At 39.5% G+C, this 20,653-nt stretch overlaps 1 protein-coding gene across 1 annotated transcript in view; it reads right to left on the bottom strand.

Annotated features, from left to right (window-relative positions):
* The window catches only part of Synrg (synergin, gamma), a 64,087-nt gene extending 46,648 nt beyond the window's left edge, over positions 1-17,439 (bottom strand). The window contains exons 1-7 of the mRNA XM_013013074.1: positions 17,340-17,439; positions 13,600-13,640; positions 9,064-9,182; positions 7,918-8,048; positions 6,811-6,916; positions 5,791-5,902; positions 690-992 (exon numbers count right to left, since the gene is read on the bottom strand). Of these exons, the coding sequence (XP_012868528.1) occupies positions 690-992; positions 5,791-5,902; positions 6,811-6,916; positions 7,918-8,048; positions 9,064-9,182; positions 13,600-13,640; positions 17,340-17,416 (889 nt within the window). The 5' untranslated portion in view covers positions 17,417-17,439. The remainder of the gene's footprint in view (positions 1-689; positions 993-5,790; positions 5,903-6,810; positions 6,917-7,917; positions 8,049-9,063; positions 9,183-13,599; positions 13,641-17,339) is intronic.
* Between the last annotated feature and the right edge of the window lie 3,214 nt (positions 17,440-20,653).

Genomic DNA, 20,653 nt, shown 5'->3' with positions numbered 1-20,653 from the left:
GTAAGTTATTGGGGAGAACAGTGCACGCTGCTTCAGAAATGCGGAAACTGACATTTAGAGGTGGCCTCACCTCTGGGTCCATTTCTATATCTGTTAAATGAAAAGGCATGGATTAAGATCCCCCAGAACAGTAAGTGTCTCAAGACAGGGGTAGCATTGTTTCGTAGAGAATAAAAAGTAGAACACAGAATGTTTACAGACTTTTCAAGGACAGCTGATAAGAAAGGAACATTCATGCCTTTTCTACCACCAAGAGTCACTCAGCCAGAAAGAAGCCTTTCTTTCTCCTTTTTCTTTCCTGATTTTGGGTTTGTTGAGGAGGACTCACTGTGCAGACCAGGCTTTTAGCATTCTTGTCTCAGCCTTCCCTAGTGCTAGATTACAGGTGTAGACTCCCATGCTTGGCTTTGAAAGAGCACTTTTTAAAGGAGCTTTCCTAAACTCACTCACTATTCTTACGAAAATGATATTGGTGGTTTTTTTTCCAAACAAAATAATGGTTTCTAGTTTAGTAGCACAAAGTTAAATCACTTTATTTTGGCATGTGCAGGCCCTAAACTTAAAATTTTTGACACTCTTCATACATTTGTGTTCATACTTCTTTGCTGACCTTACTGTGTTATTCTACTTATGTAACAGATTATCCTAGGATATCTTAAGATGTTTTCATTAATAATATGACAAGTTACCTGCTTTCTGCATAATGTGTGAAGCTGAAGCAGTGGAGTAATAGGGAATTTGCCCAGGGACACCATGTAAGGCAACAGACACTGGAATCTGAGTTGGAGGGGGAGGCTGTACTCCAGCCTTCTGTGATTGCAACTGGCCAAGTGGGGTGGTGGTATGGAAAGATTGAAAGGGCTGGGCTGTGGAAGGTGGCCCACAGATGGGAACTTCCACAGGGCCCTGCATAAAGTCACTGAATTCATCTTCATCAAGAAAGGCGGATGATGGGGAGACATTTTTAGTAGGATGAGATGATGTGAGACAATCTGCAAAATGGAAAATGGCAATGAAACACACAGAAATGAAAATCAACACAGAAATAGAAATTATGATGCAGTACCATTCCAAAGAGACACACTGACATGAATAGTGGAAGTAAACAAGTAACAAGGGTCAGGTGGAATTATATAATGCATCCAAATGATGTTGATGTCTGTTTATATACAATTTTACAACATTAATAAAAATGATAGCTATTTTACATTTGGTTTAAAAAAATTAACTCAAAATTTCCTTCTTTTTATTAGGTTAGTTCTCATTTCTTTTCCTGAGACCACCAATAAGTTCACACTAAAGTGGTAATTATTTTTTAAATCCAAATGATTCATCTGCATATTTCCTCCTACATATATCAGATTTGAGAAAACTTAGTTGTATGCTGCTCAATATATTTTGGACAGACATATTCTCTGCTTAATTTTATTATTTAGTAAGAAATAATATACAACACAAATATGTAATTACTTTTATATCATGTCTGATCCACTTACTTTGGAGATCACATTTTAATAAGTTACCATATGAGGAATTAATATTACATATTCATATTAAATATACAATTAAAGAGATATTTTCTTTTTGTTTTTGTTGGTTCATGGGGCTTGAACTCAGGACCAGGGTGTTATCACTAAGCTTTTTCATTCAAGGCTAGTGCTCAACCACTTTCAGCCACAGCTCCACTTGTTTTTATTTTTGTTGTTGTTTTTGCCAGTTGTGGGGCTTGAACTCTGGGCCTGGAAGCTGTCCCTGAGCTCTTCATCTCAAGGCTAGTGCTCTACCAGTTGAGCCACGGCACCACTTCTGGCTTTTTTTGTTTATGTGGTGCTAAGGAATTGAACTGAAGGCCACATGCATGCAAGGTAGGCACTCTACCACTGAGCCATCTTCCCAGGCCTCCACTACTGGTTTGATGGTGGTTAACTGGAGATAAAAAGTCTCAAGGACTTTCCTACCTGGGCTGGCTTCGAACCATAATCTTCAGATCTCAGCCTCCTGAATAGCTAGGATTATAGGCATGAGACACTGATGCCCAGCCAGAGTAATGTTTTCTTATGAAAAGTACCCAAACTGGGATATCACAGTGTGCTCAATAAAACAACTCATTTTATTTCTTTGTTGGTTGTGGGGCTTGAATTCAGGCGCTGTCCCTGATCTCTTTTGCTTAAGGCTGGCACTCTACCACTTTGAACCACATCATCACTTCCAGTTTTCTGGTGGTTAATTAGAGGTAAGAAGCTCATGGACTTTACTGCCTGGGCTGGCTTTGAACTATGATCCTCAGATCTCAGTCTCCTGAGGAGCTAGGATTACAGGCGTGAGCCACATGCATCTGGCAATAAAACAACTCATTTTAAGAAAGTATATCTTGACTGATGACTGCATTTAAAAGATTACTCTGGCTTTTATTATGAAATGTAAGATTCACTCATGTAATAAATCTACTCTATAGGAGCTACATTTAGAATGAAGCTAATAAATAATACTATTTTATTGTTGTTTTTTCACTTTTAGTTACCAGGAATAGCTTTAAATCCATTAAAGTGTCATTTGAAAAAGGATACTACATGCTTATTATACCTCTCTTTAGGATCGATAAAATCTGTAAGCAAAGTTCTATGAAAAATGCAAAATGAATATGCAAAATTACTATTTTAATTAACAATGGCTACTAAGAGCATGTTGGTTTACATCCTCGATGAGTTTTTAGCAACTTGGAATTTATATCTGTATCTATGTATATATATTTTTTGGTCTTGGAACTCAGGGCCTGGGCACTGTCCTTAAGCCTCTCTGTGCTCAAGGCTAGTGCTCTACCACTTGAGCCACAGGACCACTTCTGGCTTTTTCTGTTTATGTGGTACTGAGGAATCGAACCCAAGGCTTCATGCATGCTAGGCAAGCACTCTACTGCTAAGCCACATTGCCAGCCCCAGCAACTTGGAATAGATAGGGCCCCCTTCCCAGCCCTTTGTTTTTTTTTTTTTGGTCAGTCATGGGGCTTGAACTCTGGGCCTAAACGCTGTCCCTCAGCTCTTCAGCTCAACACAAGTGCTCTATCACTTGAGTCACAGTGTCACTTCCAGTTTTCTGGTAGTTTGTTGGAGATAAAGTGTCTCACAGACTTTTCCTGCTCGTGCTGGCTTTGAACTCTGATCCTCAGATCTCAGCCTCCTGAATGGCTAGTATTACAGGTGTGAGCCACCAGTGCCCAGTTTAGGAATATTTTTTAAATGTACTTTGGAATCTACAACTAACAGCTTCCAACAGCTTCCAAGACTAAACCAGTGGTTTTTGTATGTGGCTGAAATTATATCTATAATGGTATATACTTTGACTCACAATATTGAAATATTGAAACTATTATATTGCATATTTTAGTATTTAAAAAAAGTCTGGTGGAGAAATTTACAAAATGCCTTTGGTGATAAAAATATTACAAATTGATACCCTTCAGTCCTAAGTTTATGACTGTAATTGGAGAGGCACTGGGATCAAATTGGGCTTGCTTCTGTACAATCTTTTTCTTGCTCAGCATGTAGTGGTTAACTAGAAATTTTCTTTTTGTGTGTGGGGGGGTCCTGAGGTTTGAACTCAGGGTCTTGGCATTGTCCCTGAGCTTTTTTGCTCAAGACTGAAGCCCTACTGATTGAACCATACCTCTACTTTCCACTTTTTGTTGGTTAACTGGAGATATGAGTTTCATGAACTTTCCTATTCAGCCTGACTTTGAACTCAGCCTCCTGAGTAGCTAGAATTACAGGATTGAGCATGTATTGAGACATTGGCTTAGTATAAGTATGCAGATTGAACTCCAGAGATTTGAACATCAAAACAACAATTTGTAGCCTTACAATAAGTTTTCTTCATTGAACAGCTCCTGTTCACCTACATCTGAATGCAAAAAATTGTTGGGCTGGGAGGTTGGCTCAGTGGTAGAATGCTTGCCTTGCATGCATGAGGCCCTGGGTTCAATTCCTTAGCAGATTCCTTATCCACATAAGCAGAAAAACGCTGGAAGTGGTGCTGTGGCTCAAGTGTTAGGGTGCTAGCCTTGAGCTGAAGAGCTGAGGGACAGTGCTCAGGTCCAGAGTTCAGCCCCCACGACTGACACACATAAAAAAATTCTTCAGAGATAGAAGAGTGACTTAAAATGACCATACTCTTGGCCTTCTTCTTCCTTTTCTAGGTGTGGTACCAAGTCCACATTTAGTATTAATTTCCAATGTTTACTCTTGTAAAAAACTTTTTCCCCTGCTGAGCTTACAATTTTCATTTTTAGATGTTTTTTTCTTTCTGACCTCAGTAATTGCTGATATCTATTCTCCATTGAATATATACTTTAGGGCATATTTTTGGAATGGGCATTTTAGTATGTGATCTAACTGGTGAAATTAATAGGCCAGAATCAAAACTAGCCCAGAGAATCAAAACTAGCCCAGAAAATCAAGAACTGGTAATAACACTGATGCAAGATTATTTTCATATGTATATACATATATATATATATGTATATATATATGTATATATATATATAAAATTAAAATATACGAAGTGGTGCTGTGGCTCAAGCAGTAGAGTCCTGGCCTTGAGCTGAAGAGCACAGGGACAGCGCCCAAGCCCAGAGTTCAAGCCCCATGACCGACAAAAAAAAAACAACCAAAATTAAAATACAATGGCTTAAAGTAAAATGTTTTGATATAATATTTTTCAGTAGAAGACAGTACTTCTTGTTTGGCTGGATGATTTTATGAAAACCATATACCTATTAATGCTGTCATTGTTGAAATTAGCTGATAATAAATGCCAGGATACTGAATTTTTAAAAGGATATAACAATTATGCAAGTCAAAATAATTAAAAACCCCCAAGAGGCTGATGAGTACACTGTATACATGTTTTCCTCCCCTTGCATAACTAATGTATACTCATAAGTAAACCACAAGCCCTTTACTATGCAATGTATCTTTTTTCTTACCTGATGATAAAAACTACAAAAGTTCATTAAAGAAACTTTTATGAGCCGGGTGCTGGTGGCTCACGCCTGTAATCCTAGCTACTCAGGAGGCTGAGATCTGAGGATCGCGGTTCAAAGCCAGCCCGGGCAGGAGAAACTGTGACACTCCTATCTCCTATAAACCACCAGAAAGCCGGAAGTGGCGCTGTAGCTCAAGTGGTAGAGTGCTCGCCTTGAGCTGAAGAGCTGAGGGACAGCGCCCAGGCCCAGAGTTCAAGCCCCACGACCGACCAAAAAAAAAAAAAAGAAACTTTTGTGAGAGCATTATTGAACTCATGACTTCCCCCCCAAAAAAAGAAGAAAAGGGGGCATTTTAAGAATATGTAATTTTTTTGTCACATTCAATAATAAAATATGAACTACTTCATAAAAGGTAAGATTTTAAAACAATAAGGGTAAAGAAGTAAATGTTTTACATTTGCTTTGATTCAACAGATTTTACTAATGTTAACATCCTCATTTACATATAGATTTACAAATGAAGTAGCAGACAAAAGATTATCCCTTCTAAGAGATGATATCTAGGTCAGATCCCTCTGGTGCAATGCTGGCTGCTTTCTAGGCAGGCACTTACCCTAATGAGCCACACTCCAGCCATTAGGTCAGATCTCTTAAATTTTGAAACATCCAAATATATTCTTAGGTTGAAGGAAAAGTTCTTCAATCATGTATTAGTCAATTAAACATACAAGGACTGTAAGTCAATTAAACATACAAGGATTCTAAGTCACCTTCTAAGAAAAAAAAATGTTCACGTCTCTTAAAACTACCTGATTTCTTAGGGTGTGATACTGGAGTAGGGTGCATCTTTGCATCTCTGGAAAATCCATCTAAGTTTCCTTTTATGGCCTCCAAAGCATCATCTCTACTCTTCTCTCCTGTCTAAGAGAAAACAAATGTATGTATATTTCATCACTCACCTCTCACTTGCTCTTCACCCTCCCCAATTGAAAACATAGTTATTAATATATTTCTTTTCTTTTCCTTTCCCTCCCTCTCTCTTTTCTTTCTTCTTTTTTCTTTCCTTCCTTTCTTCCTTTCTCTCTCTCTCTTTCTTTTCTTTGCTTTCTTGCTTTCTGTTGTAGGTTTTGAACTCAGAGCCGGGGCACTGTCCTGAACTCTTTCTGCTCAAAGCTAGTGCTCTACCACTTTAGTCACAGCTCTACTTCCAGTTTTCTGGTGGTTAATTGGAGACAAGAGACTCACAGACTTTTTTTGTCTAGGCTGGCTCTGAACCATGATCCTCATACCTCAGCTAGGAGTACAGGTGTGAGTTACCAGCACTCAATTATATAAACTGCTTCTAATAGATACTTCTAGTAACTTTCTGACCATATATTTCTGAGAACAATTTCTCCAAGTCAGAAAGTCATTGATAAGTATATAAAATGAAGGCACAGAATAAGATTCGACTATAAAAATATTAAAAGGCTCACCCATAATTACTTCAGGATATGGCTGCTTTATAGTAAACATTCCACCAGTGACTTCCAGAAATCCATTTCTAGCACTACATTTAAGATTAGTGCTTTCCAAGAAAAAAGATTATAAACGCCACCATGTCATTAAAAAATGAGTTGAGAAGACAATGATTAATCTCTCATTCTTATCAAAAACAGAGGTTGTTACAGAAACATCCCTCATTTTAGACCTCAGATAAAGGAAAAAGAAAGGGATCCATCACAGCCTGGCTTGGCTGGTGCTGCAGTGATAAAAACCAGTGAATGAGGAGGTGCAGGTACATTCAGGGGCTATATGTTTTGGGAGAGAGGAGATAAGAAATACATTACCTTGGGTTTCACACTACTCAGAAGTCTGAGCTTTTGCTTTTGTTCTTCAAACTGGCGTCTTTTTCTTTCTTCCTCTAAGAGTTTTTGCTGCTGTTCAAATCGTTTCCTGCAGGAAAACCAATGTAATAAATCCAGCTTCAAGAAATAACTGTCATAGAGTTCTACTAAGTTTCAGCAGTATCATCCTGCATTTCTAGAATTATAGTCTTCATTCCTAATTATATGTATTTTATGGCAAGTTCTTTCTATTCTAAAATACTTGAAATCTAAATAATGATTCACTTAAATTATATATATATATATATATAAAATATATATATATATATAATGTGTGTGTGCATATATATATATATTTTTTTTGACAATCTTCTTGGGGTAGAAGAGGGTACTAAGGTTTAAACCAGGGCCTCTTACATGCTATGCAAGCAGTCTGCCATTGAGCTATCTATATCCCAACTCTAGAGGAAACATTTTGCATAGAAAAATTAAAGAAGAACAAAAACAAAGAAGGCAGAAAAACATGCACTCTTTGCTTACAAAAAGAAACTTGAGGGTTAAGATGATAGCTCAGTAATAGGGAACTAGCCTAACATTCATGAGGCCCTCGCTTCAATCTCCAGTACCACCAAAGCAAACCAAAGAATGAACCCAAACAAAGAGGGTAACAACCACCAAACATTTTTAGGTCTACATGTAATAGCATATGCCTGTAATCCCAGCACTTGGGAGACTAAGGTAAGAGGATACCACTTTCATGGTCAGTCTGAGCTATATCTCAAGTAAATAAAAGTAACAGAAATTTCCTTGGGAAGGTAGTATGTACATAAGAGCAATATTCTGAGAATCAGGGTGCCTGCAAATGTGTCGGTAAACCTCCCACCCTCAACCTCTCCAGGTACTGAAATTACAGGAGCATATCACTACATCACTACTCTAACTTCTAATAAAAATATTTTAAAGAGCCCTGTCTCAAAACCAAGTATTTTGAAGAGTTCTACAGGCAATTTGAGTATTTCAGCTTCAAATGTGCACTACAGAGTATTTGTCTATCTATAAATTGGCTTTTATATATATCTTGGTTATCCTTGAGTTGTAGAATTCTCTTACTGTTGCTCTTCTGCAAATTGCTTCTGCATGTCTGGAGTATATTGTGGGCCTGGAGGACGCATTCCCAGGAATGGTGCTTGTCCCAGGTAAGGCATTCCAGCAGCTGGCATTGGGCCCATTGGTATTCCTGCCTGCAAAAAAGAAAGGAGGAAAATTTTTCTTCCCAATGATTACAAAGAAAAAGTAAATCACATAATAAGGTCTTAATATTTTTATTAGTAAGCCATATAGCACAGCATAATAATAGAAGATTCAAAGAACATAGTCTAGAATGGAAAGCTCTCCATTCTCTGCAGTGCATTAGAGCTGATCACTACTAAAGGTGCAAGAGGAAGCAGAGTTTATAGAATCCTTTAGCTAGGTTTGAAGTACAAACACAGGAATATTCTTTCGAACTCACTAATTTTCACATCTTGGAAAAGGTTCGCATGTCTTATATATTTTTGTAATTTCAGCTATAGAATAATGCTGAATTTAAAGAAATGGAAATCTCGCACCAAGTACCAGGTACCAACCCTGCTTAGCTTCTGAGGTCAGACAAGGTGGGGCACATCTACAGTGGTATGGCCAAAGGCATAACTCATATTTTCAGGAAATTTTGGGACATAGTACTGGGGTTTGAACTAAGGGCCTCAAGCTTGCTAGGCAGGTCCTCTACCACTTTAGACACACATCAGCCATTTTAGCTTTATTTATTTATTTTGGATAGAGTCTTATATTTTGGCATAGGGTTGGCTATAGATCACTATCTTCCCATTTACACTCTCCCACATAGCGGGATTAGATAGGATTTACCATGGCTGGTTTATTTGTTGAGGGGTTTTGATAATATTTTGCCTGGCCAGCCTCAAATTGTGATCCTCCTGATATCTGCCCTCTTCAGTACCTGGAGTTACAGGTGTGAGCCACCATGCCCCCACTAGTTTAAAAATCCTTAGAGCATTTGCCTAGCATGTGTGGAGCCCTAGGTTCAATCTCCTGAACAACAAAAAAAGGAAAGAAAGGAAAGGAAGAGAAAGCCCCATGGCTAACAAGAAAAGAAAAAAAATCACATCTCAAAATATAACATTAAACATTTAAGAACACAGCTGTTGGTATGCAGACCTCTAGTGATAAACAGTAACTTCATAAACAATAAACAAGTACCTGCATAGCAATGGGTCCTTGGGACATTTGAGAGCCATAATTCATTCCCATCATGCCTTGCATATTAGGCTGCATGACAGAGACCATAGGGAATCCTTGTTGCTGCATTGGCATGAGGCCTGCTAAAAAACATCAAGACATTGTTAAAGTAGCATGTTTTAAAGTTTATTTTTTTTTATTTTCTCACCTCAGATCATAACGTTTATTTTCTTAAAACCATAAGTACAGCTGGGTGTTGGTGGCTCATGCCTATAATCCTAGCTACTCAGGAAACTGAGATCTGAGGATCTCAGTTCATAGCCGGCCCAGGCAGGAAATTCCGTGAGGCTCTTATCTCCAATTAACTAGCACAAAGCTAGAAATGGAGCTGTGGCTCAAATGGCAGATCACCATGCTTGGGTGAAGGAGAGAAGGGATAGTGCCCAGGCTCTGAGTTCTCATGTCTTCCTTAAGCCTTGTGAGAGGCCTTGAGCCATAATCACTTAGCAAAACTACTTACAGACACGTTACATGTTACAAAATACTAAAATGTTTAGTTTTTAAAGTTTGGGGATAATTTGTTATGTGGCAGCAGGTAACTGATAACAGTTAAAGAGCATGAATTCTGGGAGCCAATTAGAAGTACCACTTACTAGCTTTGGTTTTTCATAACTTCTTTCTGTATCTTGGCTTCTCATCTGTAAAACTGCTTTATGCTTATTATATCAAAAATAGTTCTTCTCCCTTCTTATATGAATAGTGAATGTAACATTTATCACAAACACAGTCACTGGCATGCAAAGTATGTAATTAAATGAAAGGGAAACTTTTGTTTTCCTATATCTCTTCCAACTATCCCCAGGATCAGAGGGCAATGAATATACATATGATGCATTTGGGGATTTAATAAATAGTAAAATATGGCTTGGTGACACCAAATTAAAAACCCTTATAGAGCTTGAAAATAACTTTCATTCTAATATTGCATTTTACTACATCATCTTAAGCTTATATTGGTTTGACTAGAAGATTTTTTTTTTTTAATTTGTCAATCATGGGGCTTGAACTCTGGGCCTGGGTACTGTCCCTGGGCTTTTTATTCAAGGCTAGCATTCTACCACTTGAGCCACTATGCTACTTCTGGCTTTTTTTGTGATTTACTGGAGATGAGAGTCTCATGGACTTTGCTGCCTGGGCTGGCTTCAAACTACGATCCTCAGATTTTAGGCTCCTTAGTAGCCAGTATTACAGGTATACATGACTGGTGCCCAGCTTTGCTACAAGATCTTTGTTGGTTGGTTTGTTTGCATTACTGGGGATTGAACTCAGGACCTGATGCTTACTAGGAAAGTACTCTACCACTTAAGTCACACCCCCTAGTCCAGTTTTTTTTAAATTTCATTTATTTTTATTATAAAGGTGATATACAGAGGGATTATAAGGCATGTAATGAATTCCTTTCCTACACTGTCTTCTGTCCCCTCACTCACTCCCAGTTCCTCCCTCCCAATCTCTACCCATGAGCTGTATAGTTCACTTTCATCCAAGTCTGGTGAGTTTCACTACTGTACTTTTTTATACCCTTTTCTCTTGAGTTCTGTACCTCTACCTTCTTGGAAGAAATACATCTGAATATAACATACATAAAGAAAAGAAGAGAGAATCATCAAAAAACAATTTTTAAAAAGAGAGAGATCTCATTTACATCAGTTTTTCTTTTCTTTTTTTTCTTTCTTTTTCTTTTTTGCTGGTCCTGGGGCTTGAACTCTGAGCCTGGGCACTATCCCTGAGCTTCTTTTTGCTCAAGGCAAGCACTCTAACCCTTGAGTTACAGAAACACTTCTGGCTTTTTTGAGTTTTTTGGAGATAAGATTCTCACGGAGTTTCTTGCCCAGGCTGGCTTTGAACTGTGATTCTCAGATCTCAGCCTCCTGAGTAACCAGGATTACAGGTGTGAGCCACAGAGCTCAGCTCAGTTTTACCTTTTTTTTTTTTTTTTTGGTTGGTCGTGGGGCTGGAACTCTGGGCCTGAGCTCTGTCTCTGAGCTCTGCAGCTCAAGGCAAGCATTCTACCACTTGAGCCATAGCATTACTTGCAGTTTTCTGGTGGTTAAATGGAGATAAGGATCTCACAGACTTTGTTGTCCTGGCTGGCTTTCAAGTGTGATCCTCAGATCATTTTACTACAGTAAAATTAGCTACAGTTTTACTTTTTTAAACCAAAATTTCAGTTTAAAAGGTAAAGGTCATTTAAGCATCATTGGCTCATACCTATAATCCTAGTTACTTAGGAGTCTAAGAGATGAAGATTGTGGTTTGAAGCCTTACTGGGCAGAAAAATCCAAAAGACTCAATCTCCAATTAACCAATCAAAAAGCTGGACTGGAGGTGTGGCTCAAGTAGTAGAGCACCAGCTTTGAACAAGAAAGCTGAGTGAGTACATGAGGTCCTGAGTACAAGCGCCTGTATTGGCACACACAAAGAAAAGTTTAAAAATTAAAAAATAAAGGTCTAGAAAAGTATATATTTTGTAGTTTCTGTTACTTCCCAAATTAATTATATCTAACTTAATTTCAGAAGCATGGACATTTACATTTCTAGGTAACAACTATTAAGAGGCAGGGCAGCCATTTATTCATTCAATCATTTATTCAAGTATTTGAGGACCTATTCCATGTTAGGAAACATTGTAGAGAACACAACAATGAATAAAACCAGGCCTTTCCCCTCATGGAATTTATACTGTAATTGCAGCAGATAAAAAAAAAAAAAAGAAACATTGGGGGGGAGGGGGGAGGCTGGGAAGGGATGTGAAGGGTAAACAAAGGAGGAGGCTGCAATGTTTGGTAAGAAATGTACGCATTATCCTGCCCATGTAATTGTAACCCCTCTGTACAGTATGTTCACAAATAAAATAAAATTAAATATAAAAAAAAAGAAACAAAAAGCATACGTGCAGGTACTGTAGAGACAGGGCAAAAACTGAAGCAGGATAATGGGGAAGAGGAGAGTCAAAGTGTGGAGCAACTGGGTTTTTTTGGTAAGACAGATTCACAAAACTTTTGCCAAAAAACCCTCACAAACTTTTGCCAACATTTAGTCAAAGACCTGAAGGAAGTAAGGGAGCAAGCCACCCAGATATCTGAATAGTATTCCAGACAAAGGAATCTCAAATGCAAAGACCATGAAGTACAATGGTAAATTAGACTGAAGAGATTAAATAAAGCCACAGTGAGATGTTCTCCCTCTTACTCTTTGGATTTAAACTCTTTTTATTAAAATAATAAAATAGTAACTTGAACTACAGGTGTGAGCTACCAGTACATAGCTATTTTATCATTATTATTTTAGTTCTGGATGGGCAACTCAGGTTTGTGGTATAACTTTGGTAAGCACTAAAGAATAAATGGAAAAAAAGTATTTTCTCTCCTATCTCTTGTTTAAGTACATGTGGACCTTGTGGCCACTTCTGCTGTTGTTTTCTTGTATATGCTTTTAGAAATGATTATACATAAAATCTTAAATGATCAAGAAGTCATTCTAATATAATTTATTTTTTTTTGAAATTCCAGATGCTTTTTATTTTATCCATGCTTACTTTTTCTAATATAATTTATTTTAAAACCCTTCAAAACAATTCTAAATTGGTGAAGAAAAAATATATCAGGCAACCTTTAGGATCTTTTCTTCTTCAGTTTCCTTCCTCCCTATGTAGATTTTTATGTGGAAGTTTATAAAAATGCAAAAGAAAAAAAGACCTCATATGATAAAAAGCAAATAAGTCTGTAATACTTTCTGAAGGAACAAAGATCTCAAGCTACTTGATCTAAATATGGGACACATTTAATGACAGATAGCTTAAATAATATATAAATGTGAACACAATGAAAAGAATACAACTGACCTTTGGAAAAAATTTCCCTGAAACTCAACCTTCATCATTGATTACAAATGGCTACAAGAGAACTACTGACCACCTCCCGAGTGATTATTTTTCATCTCTGTTGGTAACCTTGGAGTCTCTGTTTCTCCAGCACATATACCATGACCACTCAACACTGGCTTGGAGAAAAGAACCACTTTTCAGAAACAGCTTGGCACCTGAGGTGGGTGGAGGGAATATGCTGGAATAAGAGAAGGGAGCAGAAAGAAGCAGAAGGATAACATAGTGCTCCTCCAATGCTGGGTTCCAAGCAAACTTTTGCCAACCCATGTTTAGATTACATTCTTGACTACTAACTTCTTGAAGACAGAGCCAGAATTGATATTGTTGAGCCTTAGCTCTCTTTCTTTTCCCTTTCTTTCCTCCTTTCTTACTTCTTTCTTTTTTGCTGGTCCTGGGGCTTGAACTCAAGGACTAGGAACTGTCCCTGAGCTTTGGTGCTAAAGGATAGTGCTCTACTACTTAAGCTACAGTGCCACTTCCATCTTTTTTTCTGAGCAGTTTATTGGAGTCTCACGGACTTTACTGCCCAGACTGGAACCCACAATCCTCAGATCCCAGCAGATTCCCAGCACTGAAGTAACAAAATAAAACATCCTTACAGTTTCACATACCTTGAGGCGGTCTTATTCCACCTGAAACAGGAAACATGAAGCTGAAAACAGAAGTAAAAATACATGATGATCTTATGTACCAATATTTCAAACAAAACATGTTTGTTTTTTTATTTTCAGACTTTTTCATTCATAGGTGGTACTCTACTACTTAAACTACACCTCTAGCACAGATTTTTGCAGTTTAATTGGAGATGAAGGTTTTTGGACTTTTCTGGTGGGCTTCAACCGTTGATCCTCAAGATCTCAGCCTCCTGAAAAGCTAGGATTACTGGCATGAGCTACTGGTGCCTAGGATTTTTGTTTTGTTTTAAATCCATATTTACATGTATTAAAAGTTCAGTCCTTTTCATGACTAATACTGCATTGTATGGCCGGTCTTGAACTCAATGAACTTTCTGAACTCAAATGGTCTTCTGCCTCATGGATAGCTAAGGCTACACCTGTTAACTATATCAGAGTTTGTTGGGGTTTTTTGGTGGGGGAGCACTATGGGAATTTGAATTCTGGAGGCTCACACTTGCTAGTCAAAGGTTCTATCACTTAAGCCACTCCCCTAGACCTTTTTGCTTTTTAGGCTGTTTTTTTTTTGTTTCGTTTTGTTTTTTGTACAATCTCAGGCTTTTTCTCAGCTGGCCTTGGATTTTGATCCTATGCCTACAGGCTACCAAGGATTGAAGGCACTGTTATACCTGGCTTGTTTGTCACAGTTCCAACTAAGACAACTATGAAGACAACACTACATCTTAGAAATGTATACAGGCAACTCACAAAAATAGTCTATGGAGTGATAAAACCCTTACCAAACAAGCTTAAGTTCCTGAGTTCAATTCCTAGCATCATTTAAAAAACAACACAAACAAAACCAAAATTAAGTCACACTAAACATGACTTACTCTAGTTAAAACTTGGCAAGCCAACTGCCTACTGATTTATGTACCATTTGCATGCTCTATGAAATACTTAGTATCAACGTGCTTAAAGACTGGCTAGTCAGCAGCTAACTACAACACTGATAAGACAGCAAAAGTTCACAACAAATGGGCAGGAATAAAATGATTTGATCTCAAAGGTAAAAACATTAAAGGTAAAAGCACTAAAATCTCCATGTGAAAGCATACCTGTGAACTCTACTTGTGACATTATCTGCCTCTTCATCCTTCCTTTTCAGTTATCTTTGCTACTAACCTAGATTTTCTACTAGCCTTCACTTCTCAGGCCTGAATTCCTAAAGACACTAAGGCCTGAGAAATAACTTGTTCCATGACAGGACAGACATATATGTTTCTTGTACATGTCTCCTCCACTACCTACAGGCTATTGCCTGCATTGATAATTTTGTATGCCCTACAACTGATGTTATGTATATCCAAATAGCCTTAGGCAGGAAAAAAAAAGTTCTTCATCCCTATATGGATCTCTCTACCTTCAGACTCTGTGGTTTATAGTTCATCTAATACAAAAAGTGAGGTATATCTTCCTTAATAACGGTAAGGACAACTTAATAATCCCTTAGGAAGATGTAAACCTGGGATTTAATTGTAACATCAACTTCATGAGTTTAACCTCACAGGATTCTCTAGTTTGACACTATTTTCCTTTTCAATTTTATCTCATAAAACTCGTCTTTCCATGCGGTCCCAGTCAACCTGGCAGTGTAGGTACACTGTTTCCTAGACCTTCCTTCCCTCCTCTGTGCCAACCTTTTGCTTCTCTTTCTCCACTGAGTGGCCCAGCTGAAATATAACTTATTTCAATATAGGTGAAATCCAGATATTTAGACTTGTGTGTGTGTGTGGCATTTGAACTTAGGGCCTCATACTTGATAGGCAGGTGCTCTACCACTTGAGCCACATCTCCAGCCCTTTTTGCTTTGGGTTATTTTTTTCATATAAAATCTTTTTGCCTAGGCTGGGCTCAGACCAAGATCCTCCAACCTAAGCCTCCCATGTATCTGGGAGAGTCCCATATAGCAACATTACACATGGGCTGACCTCAAACTTGGATCCTCTTACTCTCCCTGTCCAGTAGCTGGGATTACAGGCATCATCCAAGACACCAGGCTCCAAATTTTTTTTTGGCAGTACTGGAGTTTGAACTCAGGGCCTTGAACTTGCTTACCACTTGAGCCATGTCCATCATGAGCTGGCCTGGAATGTAGTTTCCTGCATAACTTAGGATGACATGCTCATGCTACTGTATCAAGTTATGAGTTGAGAAGGTATCATACTAACTTTTCTGCTTGGTCTGAATTCAATCTGTAATATAAACTCACTTTCTGCACTTGAGGTTATTTCCACCAAAGTTTAACAATTGAAACTTGGGTGTAGAATACCAAATTGTTTCACGTTAATTATTATTATTGGTGCCACTATTAATCATATGTTTTATCAAATTAATGCCACTCAACAGTATTTTAGAAACTGTCACATTTTAAAAAATTGAGATTGTAAGTTTTTCCTCTCCAGCCAGACTTATTTATAAAGGTGTTTGTGAAAGATGCTACAAATAGTGCACAATGGAAGCAAGTCATTTTAGTTAAAGCAAATCATTTAAAGTTAAAGGTGTGTAGAGGAAATGAAAAATGGGCTAACAGGCCATTACCAGAGTGCTTACTTGTTCTTGCTCTCTCATTACACACACACACATACACACACAAACATACACACTTGCAAGAGGTAGTAACATGGAAGACCTCACACATATACAGTGTTCCTGACTCCAAAATTGAATTACATAGGAAAAAAGAAAACACTTAACACATTGTTTTCCAAAGATCATTTCAGATAGTGAAGATAGTGAATCTGACCTCCAAATGTATGAACAGTATGTTTAGCTAACAAATCACACTAGATCGTTATCAAAGTGGAGTTGAGGACTTGCTGGATGGGATACAACATTTCCTAAGATGATGATAACTTGCCCCATTGCATATGTACATTCCATTACCGTTTCGGGCATGAGAAGCACAGGCTGCTTGCTATTAACTGGTGTGTGTGTGTGTGTGTGTGTGTGTGTGTGTGTGTGTGTGCACATAACAAAGGACAGGGCTTTTTTGTTGTTGTTTTTAAGGACGAAGCAAAAGTCTGGAAGCCCTGTGCATAACTGCTGTTCAACAGCAAATTCTGTTCTGAATACCTTAAAAAAAAAAGAAAAGAAAAGAGGGACAAGTCTTTTAGAGTTAGGTCTAGAAGGCCAAGAGTTCTATCACAAGGCAATGACCAAGTCACAGGTAGTTTGGATTTCCCTTATGTTTGTCATATGTTAACACAAAAAGAGCAGGACCTGACACTGTAAAGGAGGCGAGGACAAAATAGCCGCCCCCCCCCGCCACACACACACACACACACGCACGCACACACACACACACACACGCACACGCACAGGTGTCTCGGTACCCCTGTGAACAGGCTCGGAGCCCCGGAGCCGGGAAGCTTGGGCGGCTCCAGAAGCAGAGGCCCGGCCCGGAGCCGCCTTCCCCGCCCCCTCCCCGGCCCGGCTCGCGGGGCCCTCCCCTCCGCCGCGGGCAGCAGGTGCCTCTGCGCCCCACACCCCGGCTCCGCGCGCCCGGACTCGTCGCCCCGCGTCCTGGGCCTCTCTCGCAACCCACTTCAAAGGACAAGGGTCTGAGAGGCTCAGCCCAAACCGCCATAACCGTCACACAGCCCCCCCGTGAAGCCGATGGGTCGCGGGGACGTCCTGAGGCCGGCCGGCCTCCGACCCCAGCTCTTCACACCCACCTGCCTCCTCCCGCGGCCCCCGCGCCGGTTCCTGAGGCCCCGCCGCCGCCAGCTCCCGTTCCCGGCCGCAGCGCCATCTTGCTCCCGGCCCGTCGCCGTCGCTGTGGCCGCCGCCGCCGCCGCCGCCTCAGTGCCAGTAGCTGTCAGCGGAAGACAGGCACTTCCGGAGCAAACGCCAGGCCCCACCTCGCCGCGGCCCGGGCGACGGGGCGGGGCGGCGCATCCACGTGACCCCCCGCCCTCGCGAGCGCCGCCGTCACGTGACCTCACACCGCAGGGGGGCCTCGGGTGGTCTCGACTCTCTAGGAAAGGCACGCCCTTGGGTGCAGTCGGGGGCCGCGAGGCCGGCGCCGTCGCCCTCCCTCGGCAGCCAGCGTCTCTCTCAGTGAAGAGAGTGGATTGGCTCCTCGTGTTTAGAGGATGGGCACGCAGGTGTTCTTGGTTACTCTTTACTAGAGAGCTCGGGTGTTTCTTTCATAGCTGCACAGCTCTACTTCTGTCACAGCTCTACTTCTGGACGCTGAATGCAATGAAAAACCTCTCAGGCGCACTAGTTCTGCCTGCGTGCCACTGGGGGAGCACCTTTGTTTTCCATTCTGGCAAGCAGGAGCAGTAGGATTTACTCTGAATCTATCTGGGCATTTTTGTTTGTTTTTCTCTCTGATCTCTTTTATGTGATTCCCCGCTACCCCCACCTAGCTGGAAGTATCCCATGAAGGCCAAGCGTTAAGTTTTTCAAGCCCTCAAGCCATGGATGATAATTAGCTTCTCAGCTTTGAAGAAAAAAGATTGCATTGATTGGTTATCAGGCACAAATCACTGGTCAGTAGTCTTCAGTGCAGTTAAAGATTTGATTATCTAATACTGACAACTCATAGATGAATAGAATCAATGTTATAAGATGTTAACAGAATTTGCCCAGATTAGGAAGCTACAAACAGGACCAATTCAGTTTGATTGCAAAACCCTATCTTGCTCTTTTCACGAGTACAATTCAATTATACATTCCTTTGTCTTTATTTACTAGTTTCACTCCTCCCCTTCCTCGGGCAAAGCTGAAATACTTGTACCAGACGATTTCCAGCTGACAAAGGAGTTTAAATTCGATATTAACCCATTGACAAACCTTTTAAACTTTTTTAAACCTTTTAAACAAATACTTTTAAACTACTAAACCTGTACTCCTCCCCCCACACTTCAAATTTTAACATTTGTTGGAGGAATATCTGTGGAACTTAGAAAATTCCCAATTTATTACCATCAATTACTTAGTGTTATTTTGATATGCCCATATCTGTATGCAGTGTATGAAGAAATATTTACTGTTTCAGGTACAGTGCTAGGTACTTCCAATCTTGAGACAATTCCATAAATGAAAAAAAATCAAGCTCTAAGGAATTGGAGAAGTTTTTCAGTCATGCAGCTAGCAAATGGGTTGAAACATTATACCAACTTCCTAAGTACTGAGTCAAGGATCTATTTGCAAATTAAAAAAAATTAGGACTAAATCCCCATGAAATATATTAAGATGAACAATATTGGTCCCATCTAAAAATTCAATACAGAATCTACCTGTGCTGATTCTAGAATGAAAAGCTGAGTAAAGGAAGTCTTATCTATATTATAGTTATTGTGGTAGTGGTGCTCATAATCATGTCACTGTAAGTTCCTCAATTGCCTGAACTTTTATTCCACTGTATGCAACTAGTAACCGAGTAGCCCACAGTGAAGTCTCACTCACCATATGGTTATAATCCTTTACTTTGGCAAAGACTTGCTTACTCAATGGATGAAAATGATCAAGACTTAGGAAAGGTAAGCTGGAAGAAAATGAAACCAGGTGTATCAAGTAACTGGACCATGCTTCCTTATCAGAAGAAACATTGTTATCAAAATTATCTTGAATGGAAAGAACATGGTTAAATGATGAAGAATGAAGTAAGAAGGGGAGATCTGGTCATCTCGCAGTTGCAACATTACAACAGCTAAATGTGAGCTATCTTATCAATGAGGTAATAAGGACATTTAAACAGACCAAATAATTTTAAATCCCAAGTAACTTGAATAACCAACCAGTCATGAAAGAGGCATTTCTTTATTGTGGTTTATACCATCAAGGACATTAACAAAGGAAGAAATATTAAAGAAAGCAGTAGGTTTCTTTTTTTGCTGATTCTGTGGCACTGTCCCTGAGTCTTTTTGTACTGAAAGCTAGCATTCTACCACTTGAGACACAGTGCCACTTCCAGCTTTTTCTGAGTGGTTTACTGGAGACAGAGTCTCATGGACTTTTCCACCTGGGCTGGCTTCAAACCACAATCCTATCTCAGCCTCCTCAGTAGCTAGGATTACAGGCATGAGCACCTGGCAGAGGAGTAGGTTTCTTCTTGGCAGACCCCACGTACTGCATCTTGTCCATTCCCCCACCCCTGTCCTACCAGAAAAAACTAGGACAGGAGGTAGAAATAGCCAATCTTTAGATTTTACTTTAATATCCGGTTCCAGATGCCTCTTTTCAGTATACCTCACACTTTCCTTCACACTGAAGGGAGAAATCCTTCAGTTCACCACATCTGGGTGTTATTTTTTAGCATTACAATTTTTATTCTTCTATAAGAAGCATCTCTATTCAAAGCACAGAAAAGGCAATGAATTTAATTTCATTGTATGATTTTTCACTCACAAGTTGAAACTTGACATGATGCACTTATCATTCACACACCCCTGCTTTTATTTGGGGGAATGTACTAGAATTTGAACTCAGGTCCTTGTAATTACTATTCTAGTGTCCCATGACTTGAGACATGCCTCTAGCCCTACTTTTTGTTGCTTATTTTTAGAGATGGTATATTGCAAACTTTTTCTGCTTAGGCAGGCCTGGTATCATGATCCTCCAGATGTCAGCCTCCTGAGTAGATAAGATTACAGGCATCAGATACCAGTGCCCAGCTTGAGATCACTTGCCAGTTTCTTGTGCTTGTAGTTGATTTCAAATGTTTGGCAGAAGTAATTAAAAGACATGAAGTAGTCCAAGAAAGCAACATTTATGTTGGGATCATAAAATTAATTTTTTTTTCCTCTTCTACTTTTGTGTGCCAGTCTTGGGGTTTGAACTCAGGGCCTTGGGCTTCTTTTTGCTCAAAGCTTGAGCCACAGTTCTGCTTCCCATTTTCTTTTTTTCTGTCTTTTTTTTTGTCAGCTGTGAGGCTTGAACTCAGGAGTGTTGTCCCTTGTGCTTTTATGCTCAAGGCTAGTGCTCAAACAGTTTGAACTATAGCACCACTTCTGGATTTCTGGTGGGTAACTGGAGAAAA

The sequence above is a fragment of the Dipodomys ordii genome, unplaced genomic scaffold (genome assembly GCF_000151885.1).
Source record: "Dipodomys ordii isolate 6190 unplaced genomic scaffold, Dord_2.0 Scaffold19, whole genome shotgun sequence".
NCBI lineage: Eukaryota > Metazoa > Chordata > Mammalia > Rodentia > Heteromyidae > Dipodomys > Dipodomys ordii.
Note: the sequence above shows the minus strand (reverse complement) of the source record. Positions and strands in the feature narration are given on the sequence as shown.